The sequence below is a fragment of the Triticum dicoccoides genome, chromosome 5A (genome assembly GCF_002162155.2).
Source record: "Triticum dicoccoides isolate Atlit2015 ecotype Zavitan chromosome 5A, WEW_v2.0, whole genome shotgun sequence".
Taxonomy (NCBI): Eukaryota; Viridiplantae; Streptophyta; class Magnoliopsida; order Poales; family Poaceae; genus Triticum; species Triticum dicoccoides.
Genome location: NC_041388.1, coordinates 610456761 through 610466105, shown reverse-complemented (window position 1 = coordinate 610466105; position 9345 = coordinate 610456761). Strand labels below are relative to the sequence as shown.

At 42.8% G+C, this 9345-nt stretch overlaps 1 protein-coding gene across 4 annotated transcripts; it reads left to right on the top strand.

Moving 5' to 3' along the window:
* The first annotated feature begins 110 nt into the window (after positions 1-110).
* Positions 111-2931, top strand: LOC119303370 (histone-lysine N-methyltransferase, H3 lysine-9 specific SUVH4-like). Of its 4 annotated transcripts, none has more exons than XR_005147891.1 (6): positions 111-148; positions 1016-1072; positions 1190-1383; positions 1968-2059; positions 2153-2240; positions 2347-2913. XR_005147891.1 is itself a non-coding variant. In XM_037580496.1 (5 exons), exons 1-4 carry the CDS (start codon positions 1000-1002, stop codon positions 2157-2159), a joined length of 366 nt encoding a protein of 121 aa, XP_037436393.1. In that variant the 5' UTR covers positions 157-999; the 3' UTR covers positions 2160-2240; positions 2347-2912. The 4 variants fall into 4 exon arrangements, 1 of the variants encoding a protein (XP_037436393.1); XR_005147893.1 differs by lacking the exon at positions 111-148 and adding an exon at positions 1461-1665 and having other exon boundaries at positions 157-1072; positions 2347-2928; XR_005147892.1 differs by lacking the exon at positions 111-148 and having other exon boundaries at positions 157-1072; positions 1461-2059; positions 2347-2931.
* Positions 2932-9345: the final 6414 nt, after the last annotated feature.

Here is a 9345-nt window from a genome sequence, read left to right as displayed (position 1 = left end):
CGGCCACCGCGGCCGTCCCCGCCACCGCAGCCCGCCCCTGCGCCCGCCCCTCCACCGAGCCAGGCCACGGCACCGGCCCCTCCCCGCGGCCTTCCCCACCATCGCGCCATCCACTATGCGCCATTGCTCGTTCGCGTGAACCATCCAGGTGGGTAGGTTTGTTTCTGATCTTAAGTTTTTCCCCATTCAAATTTTCCTTGATTTTGTTCAGATTGAAATTTGGGCTGTGTTTCGTTGAAGGCCCGATTTCACCTGCTGAGAGCTGTTGATATCTCAGTTTAAAGCTCATATCTATTTGGTTCGAAACTGAATTTTATCAGAGGAAGTTTTGTGTGTTCGCAAGCCTACAACACCCGTTGCATTTTCTTCAGCGTGACCAACAACTGCACCTCTGAAGTTAACCATGGCCAGCTACCCAATATATCGTCTAGATGCTTGAGGGATAACATCACCGTTGTGCACGATTTCGAGGTGGCCAGTTAGCAGTTGTTGGATGGCATCTGGTCGGCAAGCACATTCCCTCAAGTTTCCGCCTCGCCTAGCATCCACCCCACTTCCCCAGCCAACCCAGCCGCCCTCTCCATGCCGAACCCCTGTGCTAGTGGTGGAAAAAGTTTGCAAGAGGAACTTGATTTTTTAGCTTTATTTGTTTCTTATACAGGTGATGCTTTTTTATATTATGGATGGATTCTTGATAGCCATCATGGATTATTGCTAAGTAGATAATAGAATATTAAATAAGTAAAAAAAATTGCACAGTATAGTAATGATAACATGGTGTTAGTTCCTATGATTTTTTTGCTTAAAGCCTATATTAGTCGAATTTAATGGTTTTGTACAGTTACACCCACATATTACAGCATTCAATGAGTTTGATTTGTGGCAGGATCAATGCTGTTCGTTGTTCTGTTCCATAATTCCTAGCAGTTTTTTGTTTCATCAAAGGTGGTCACATTTAGATTCAGATTTTTATAATTACATACATATTTTTTTTACTTAATGATGATATGTGTAGCCATCCTCCCCGGGGCTCCAATCTGTGAGTATGTTGGTGTGTTGCCGAGGACTGGAGGTACTAATTTTTCACTTAAAGCTTTTATTTCTTATGCATCATTTGTCTCATTGCTCGGTTTCTTAGTTTGTCTCTGAAAAATGGATGTTTGTAAATGATTTGTTTCCACTCTTATAGAGAAAAGGTCAGGGTCTGATATGCATATGCCATCACTTCATGTTGAGAACAATTCCGAGGCACCACCGGCACCGGAGTACTGCATTGATGCTGGCTCCATTGGAAGTTTTGCAAGGTTCATAAACCATGGCTGCAACCCTAACCTCTTCGCCCAGTGTGTCCTAACCAATCACCACGACGTCAAGCTAGAAAAGGTGATGCTTTTTGCTGCCGACACGGTACTTCCACTTCAGGTTAATTGATTTATGTTGCATCTCAACAATTTCTATAGGAAAAACTATATAGCTTCTCTTGAGTTCTAACTGGCATACGTGCTTTGCCGGAGCATTGCTACGACTATGGCTATGTCTTGAACAACGTCGTTTCTGTGGATGCTGAAATCATCAAGCTGCCATGCTACTGTGGTGCCCCAGACTGCCAGAAGCAACTATACTAGCGGATCTTTTCTGTTTCGGGGATTATATGTAGTATTGGGGGTATGAATGCGGCAATGCCTGTTGTCCATATGAAAAGCACGACATCCTAAAATTATTAGCGAAAGAAGCGCGTTCTTTTTTTGTGTAGGGTAGATGGCATGCTGGACACGCTAATTATAGTTAGTAAACGAAGTTGTATGGGTGTCATGCCTGTGGGTCATGATGCCATGACATTTTGTGAACAACTGGTTCATATAAGTTGATGGAAGATTTAATCGATCTTTGGACATTTACATGGTCAGCATCCTGCTTTTGAAGTACCTCTGTTCATATTTCAGCATATTTGTTCTTTTTGTTACCAGGTAGCACCTAACATCGACAGCTGCGATGTCAGGAACTCCCTCGCAATTGCCGAATATGTCGCTGAAATTACAACTTCTACAGACAGACCAAGGTAATTATCTGCTTGGAACCCTGTCGAGTTATTTACAGAGTTCTGACCTGGTATGACAATAATAATCTCATTGCAAAATTCTCTGTGCTGTAGGAGTTGAGTTGTGAGGCCCCCACCTACATGACACCAAACTGATATCAATGAGAAAAGGTGTAGTATTCCCATTGACTGGTTGACTGAGGTAAGTATTCCATTCGATGCTCCGTGGATTCGGCAAAGTAGTCTTAACTTAGTATTCTCTGGAATGTAAAGTTCTTACAAACCCAATGTTTCATTGTCCAATGCAGGTGCAGTACAAGCTTGAGCTACTAGGTGAAACACTATTCCTTGCTGTCAACATCATTGATAGATCAATGCACAGAAAAACATGTCTCGAGTTTTCTCTTGAATGGAACCTGCAAGTTTCTCAACTGTTTAGTGAAGCTTACCTTGAAAAGAACTATAAATACTACAGGAAGGAGAGTAAGACAATGACAGTTCATTGGAATATGGATTTTGAGAGGATATTTATGGGTTTAGATGTCTGTAATTACATATTACTTTCCTTGCTGATGCTATTGCTCATTTTATAAAACTGTCCTACATCGCACACATGGTTCAAAAGCAAAGAGAACAGTGTCATGATTTATAAACTACGCTTATAAACAAAAGAAACCATTTTATCACTCCTGCAGTCCACAAGAAAGAGAAAAAAAGAATTTCCACCATAATCTTTGTCTTCCTACTTACTTTTACTGACCAATAAAAACAACTATGAAGGAATCTTTCCAGAAAATAGATAAAGATCCTTTTCAGTTTGAAATGCACAACTCCCAACTTGTCTTTTACTTCTGTTCTGTGCATGTAGAAGATGATCTATAAAGTAATCTTTTCAGAAAATGGATAAAGATCCTTTTCAGTTTGAAATAAACTATAAAGGAATCTTTTCAAAAAATAGATAAAGATCCCGCTGAATGGTGTTGTACTTGTACAGAATGGTGTCTTCTTCTAGTCTTCTTCTTCTAACTTTCTTCTTTCCCATTTTACAGATTTGCTTAAGATCACGGAAGCTTGGGTTGATGGAGTGCTTGTATTTAGTTTTTGTTTTGACCTTGTGAAACTTGTTACCTATGGATGAAACTGTGTAATATTGATGAAACTATGTATATGTACGGATGAACCTTGCTACTATTGGTAACATGTATTGGATATATGTGTTCATGACTATTGGTAATATGTATTGAATATGCTATATTGGTCATATAAATATATTTGTGTTTGATATTCTGTGAAAATGAATTGATATAAGAAAAAACAAAATTAAATGGGGCAATATAGTCACTTTGCCATCTGCTGGCAGATGGCAAAGAGGCCACGTGTCATCTACACGTAAAATTTGGGCTGGCCTATTTGGGCTCTTTGCCATGTGCTGGCAGACGGCAAAGCATGCAGCCTTTGCCATCTGCTGGCACACGGCAAAGAGCCTGCCGTTAGCCTTCCAACGGGGCTAACCCCGTTAAGAGGCTTTGCCATCTGCCAGCTGATGGCAAAGCCACAGGCTCTTTGCCATCAGCCAGCAGATGGCAAAGAAGCCTTTGCCGGCAGGGTTTCAGACAAACTGTTTGCCATCTGCTGGCTGATGGCAAAGCCTTTGCCATCCGCCGACCATGCCTTTGCCATCTGCCATGGCAGATGGCAAAGTGCCAGATTCCAGTAGTGATGAACAAGTTCAAACCAATCTGGGGCCTAATGTTGGGGATATTACTACTGGAGGTAAACCGGCCTTATGTAGCTGGGTTGACTCTTTGAAGATTAGAAGCCCATGAAGATGTAAAGATGATGGCGCTTTACGGAGGGCCCAAAGGCGGGTTACAGTCTGTAAATGTAAACCGGCCTAGTCATGTAACTTGTATAGTAAGATAGAAAGAGAGAGGCCAAACTGGATACGTTTATGAACCGGCTTCGGGACTGTGTAGCCCGGCGGGTGTCAACCTATGTATATAAAGGGACGACCCGGCCGCGGTTTAGAGATAGACAACAACAACTCGAGAGCCAGACAAAGCGGATTTGCTCCCTGGCCTTCGAAACCCTAGCAATACCAATCACAACTAGACGTAGGCTTTTACCTTCATCGAAGGGGCCGAACTAGTATAAACTCCCGTGTCCCCTTGTCCGGTTTAACCCCTTTAAGCTAACCTGTTGCGATGGCTCCATGACTAAGTCCTTTCACGAGGACATCTGCCGTGACAAACCCACGACAGGTGGTGCTCGAGGAGAAGAAGGTCGCGCTTGAGGAAAAGAGGGTGAAGATCGCCGCCAATGCCGAGGACGCCAAGATGTTGACCTTGAATATCAACTCTTTGGATGTCGATGCTAGAATGATTGTGCAATACTACCTCTACCAGATGCTGGAGCGGCAGAAAGATGAGTTGGTGAGGTGGCAGAGGAGGACGCGGTGGAGGCGGAGGTGGACGCAGACACGGAGGCTTCCTACGCGTTGGCGATGACACCTCTTGATCTGGAAGCATCTTGCTGGGATGGATGGTCCGACAGGGCAGAAATGCATGGACTGTCGGACTGATGTTCTTTTGGATTCGGTCATGTAAAAACTAGGCATATTTTCTTCCTTTTTGTTGTGATCGGGGATGCGATCCGGCGTATTGTGTGGATCAGCGTAGATTTGAATTTGAATTTGCTGGTGATAACCCACAAGTATAGGAGATCGCAATAGTTTTCGATAAGTAAGAGTGTCGAACCCAACGAGGAGCTAAATGCAGAACAAATATTCCCTCAAGTTCTATCGACCACCGATACAACTCTACGCACGCTTGATGTTCGCTTTACCTAGAACAAGTATGAAACTAGAAGTACTTTGTAGGTTTTGTTGGATAGGTTTGCAAGATAATAAAGATTACGTAAATAAAAAGTAGGGGCTGTTTAGGTAAAGAAGCAATAAAGTAAATATAGCGAGTGTGTAAAAGTGGTGGTAGGAGTTGTGAAATTGCCCCTAAGCAATTGACTACTTTACTAGACCGATAGCAAGTATTATGTAGGAGAGGCCACTGCTAGCATGTCATCCCTAACTTGGAATTCTATGCACTTATGATTGGAACTATTAGCAAGCATCCGCAAATACTAATGTTCATTAAGGTAAAACCCAACCATAGCATTAAGATATATTAGTCCCCCTTCAATCCCGTATGCATCAATTTCTATGCTAGGTTGAAGCTTCTGTCACTCTTGCCTTCCAATACATAGTCCTATCAACATACAACTAACCCTAGGGTGTGATCCACGCACGCAATCATATGATGGGCACCAAAGGACAGCAACATAACCACAAGAAAATTAAATCTATCATAGCAATTCATCAACCACCGATAGGACAACGAAAATCTACTCAGACATCATAGGATGGCAACACATCACTGGATAAATATGAAGCATAAAGCACCATATTCAAGTAGAGGGTACAGAGGGTTGCGGGAGAGTGGACCGCTGTAGATAGAGGGGGGAAGGTGATGGAGATGTTGGTGAAGGTGGCGGAGGTGTTGGTGTAGATCACGGTGATGATGATGGCCCCCGGTGGCACTCCGGTGCCACCGGAAGCGAGGGGGAGAGAGCCCCCCTCCTTCTTCTTCTTCCTTGACCTCCTCCCTAGATGGGAGAAGCGTTTCCCCTCTGGTCCATGGCCTCCATGGCACGGGAGGGGCGAGAGCCCCTCCGAGATTGGATCTGTCTCTCTGTCTCTCTCTGTTTCTGCGTTCCCATATTCTATCCTTTCACCGTTTCTTATATTCCCGGAGATCCATAACTCCGCTTGGGCTGAAATTTTGACACGATCTCTATCCATAAATTAGCTTTCTTGCGGCGGAAGAAGGGCATCAACCGCCTTACGGGTGGCCCACGAGGGTCAGGGGAGCACCCAGGGGGGCAGGCGCGCCCCCTGCCTCGTGGCCACCTCGGGCACCGTCTCGCGTGGATTTTTCTTCCCAAAAATCATATATATTCCAAAAAAATCTCCGTAAATTTTTATACCGTTTAGATTCTGTTTGATATGGATATTCTGCAAAACAAAAAACATGCAAAAAATAGGAACTAGCACTGGGCACTGGATCAATATGTTAGTCCCAAAAATAGTATAAAAAGTTGCCAAAATAGTATAAAACGCTTGAGTCTCCTTGAATATTTACTTGGGGTTCCTCGGGCATCCCCAAGCTTGAGCTCTTGCCTCTCTTCCTTCTCCTCACATCAATACCTTCTCGATCATCGAACACTTCACCCACACAAAACTTCAACAGAAAACTCGGTAAGATCTGTATAATAAAGCAAATCACTACTCGAAGTACTGTTGCAAACCAATTCATATTTTGTTTTTGCATTGTGTCTACTGTAGTATAACTTTTTCATGGCTTAATCCACTAATATAAGTTGATAGTTTCATCAAAACAAGCAAACTATGCATCAAAAACAGAATCTGTCTAAAACAGAACAGTCTGTAATAATCTGAACATTCACCATACTTCTGATACTTTAACAATTCTACCAAAATTAGGAAAAATAAAAAATTTGTATAGGAAGGAATTTCAAAAATAATCAGAACCATTTGACTTTCCAGCTAAAAATGTAAAATCGCGCACTACAGCCAAAGTTTCTGTCCTGCACCGTACAAACCATCAAGTAAATGTAAACATCCTAAAGGCAAACACTACAGGAATCAGCTACTTTGCCGTCTACCACGGCGGACAGCAAAGGCATGAACGGCGGACGGCAAAGGCCTTTGCCGTCAGCCGCGGACGGCAAAAGGCTCCGGCAAAGTAGGCTTCGGTAAACAGCTACTTTGCCGTTTGCTACTGATGGCAAAGTCTTTGCTGTCCGCCGCAGACGGCAAAGAGAGCGCGGCAGACGGCAAAGAAGGCGGACGGCAATAATTGTGCTGTCAGTCCGTTAAGTGGCTAATGGCAGGCCTTTGCCGTCCGCCGCTGACGGCAAACTTTCTAGTGTCTTTGCCGTCCGCCGTATGATGTCATCTACACGTCACTACATGGCAGGTTCTTTGCCGTCTGCCACTGATGGCAAAGTCTTTGCCGTCTGCCACTGTAGGCAAACTGACCAAACGGGTCAGCTCCCAGGAAGCACAGCTGGATGCTACGTGCCTTCTTTGCCGTCCGCGGCAGATGGCAAAGAGCCCGTTGCCATCGGTGGCAGACGGCAAAGAGCCTGCATATTGGCTCTTTTATCTGTTTTTTATTAAATCCAACAATTTTCATCACAAATATAGATGACATATATAGATATATTTCAAAAGGCCATTACAGAGCAAACATATAAGATATCCAACACATAACTTCATCATCCAATCATATATATTACATGCATAGTTCATCATACATAACAAGTTCAACATAGAGGCATCCAACCATATATATTACAATAGTTTCATCCAACGATACATGCATAGTTCAACGATACAAAAGAAATAGATAAAGGTATAAGGAGCACTCCATCTATGCAAGCTTTTGTCAAGTGAATGAACTCTGCAAAATGAAAAATAAGAAAGTTAGAACAAGAAGAGTAGAACAAGAAGAAGAGTAGAACAAGAAGAAGACTAGAACAAGAAGAGTAGAACAAGAAGAAGACTAGAACAAGAAGAGTATGTCATTTATGAGCTAACTTACGTGAAATGGATCATATATGAGCTAACTTACGTGAAATGGATCATATATGAGCTAACTAAGTTGAAATGGGTCGTTTATGAGCTAGCTAAGGTGAAATGGATCATTTATGAGCTAACTTAGTTGAAATGGGTCGTTTATGAGCTAACTAAGGTCAAATGGATCGTTTTTTAGGTAACTAAGGTGAGATGGATCTTTTTTAGCTAACTTAGATGAAATGGATCATTTATGAGCTAACTTAGTTGAAATGGATCGTTTTTGAGCTAACTTAGGTGAAATGGATCATTTATGAGCTACTTTAGTTGAAATGGATCTTTTTGAGCTAACTTAGGTGAAATGGATCATTTAAGAGCTAGTCTAGGTGAAATGGATCGTTTTTTAGGTAACCTAGGTGAAAAGGATCGTTTATGAGCTAAATTAGTTGAAATGGATCGTTTATGAGATAACCTAGGTAAGATTGGTCATTTTGGAGTTAACCTAGGTGAAATGGGTCATTTTAAAGCTAACGTAGGTAAAATGGATCATTTAGGAGCTAATCTAGGTAAAATGGGTCATTTTTTAGCTAACTTGGATGAACTGGATCATTTATAAGCTAACCTAGGTAAAATGGGTCATTTTAGAGCTAACTTAGGTAAAATGGATCGTCTATAAGCTAACTAAGCTAATTATGCAATTTTTGAGATAAGTAAGCTAAGTACAGATTGTTTTAGAGCTAACTTAGGTAAAATGGATGGTTTTGGAGGTCAGTAAGCTTATTAAGTCATTTTGGAGGTGAAGAAGCTAAGTCTAGGTCATTATGGTAAGCATTGGAGGAAATAAAGCTAAGTCTAGGTCTTTATGCATGTGTTAAGCAAAACACTAGATAAACTTACCAAGATGTAGGAGGTGTAGGAGCGGGGTGGGTCGTGTCGGTAGCTGGAGAAGGATCGTGCGATGCTTGTCTGGAGTTACGCTGCACCAAAGATCATTTCCAATGTCTTGTTAGCATGATGACATTCAAATGTTAAGACTAGCAAGTAATGTCCATTCAATAAAACTCACCGTGGTCCCAGGAGCAATCACTGGCATCGGCGGAGCGGTCTGACCTGTCTTCTCGCACACAGACTGCACATTTGGTTTTGACGACTCAGTCATACTAGTTAGTAATGAGACAAACACTACATGAATGTTTTGGCTAATCTGCAGAAGAAACTTACCACAAGGAGCTCGTACATGGCCCTTGCCTGCATGTCATTCCGTGCCCTCTCCTCCTCCATCATCTTTGTCGTCCTCTCCTCCAACTCCCGCTGCCTCTCCGCCGCCTCCGCCAGAAGTTTCTCCGTTCTATCTCTCTCACTCTGTATAGCAGCCTGCAACACCACTCACATGACCATTTGTAATCATTGATGGAAGCGCACACAATGTAATGGAGAAAGATAACTGAGTATGTATCACTAACCTTGATGGCAAGTTGCACTGGCCGTTCACGAGGCCTTATCTCAGGAGCGGAGCTCGACTGGTTTTCCTTGATCTCTGGGAGAGTGCTAGGACAATGGATAAGTCCATCTCCAATGGCTATGGAGCCATGGGACCTCCCGCCACCAGATATCATCAACAGCTCTGGATCAATGGGACCCTGGCTCGGGTTAAAGT

Coding starts and splice junctions, on each gene's coding strand:
- LOC119303370 (XM_037580496.1), top strand. CDS start 1,000: ATGATGATATGTGTAGCCATCCTCCCCGGGGCTCCAATCTGTGAGTAT. Junction 1,073..1,189: donor TGTGTTGCCGAGGACTGGAG/GTACTAATTTTT, acceptor CCACTCTTATAG/AGAAAAGGTCAGGGTCTGAT. Junction 1,384..1,967: donor ACGACGTCAAGCTAGAAAAG/GTGATGCTTTTT, acceptor TTTTGTTACCAG/GTAGCACCTAACATCGACAG.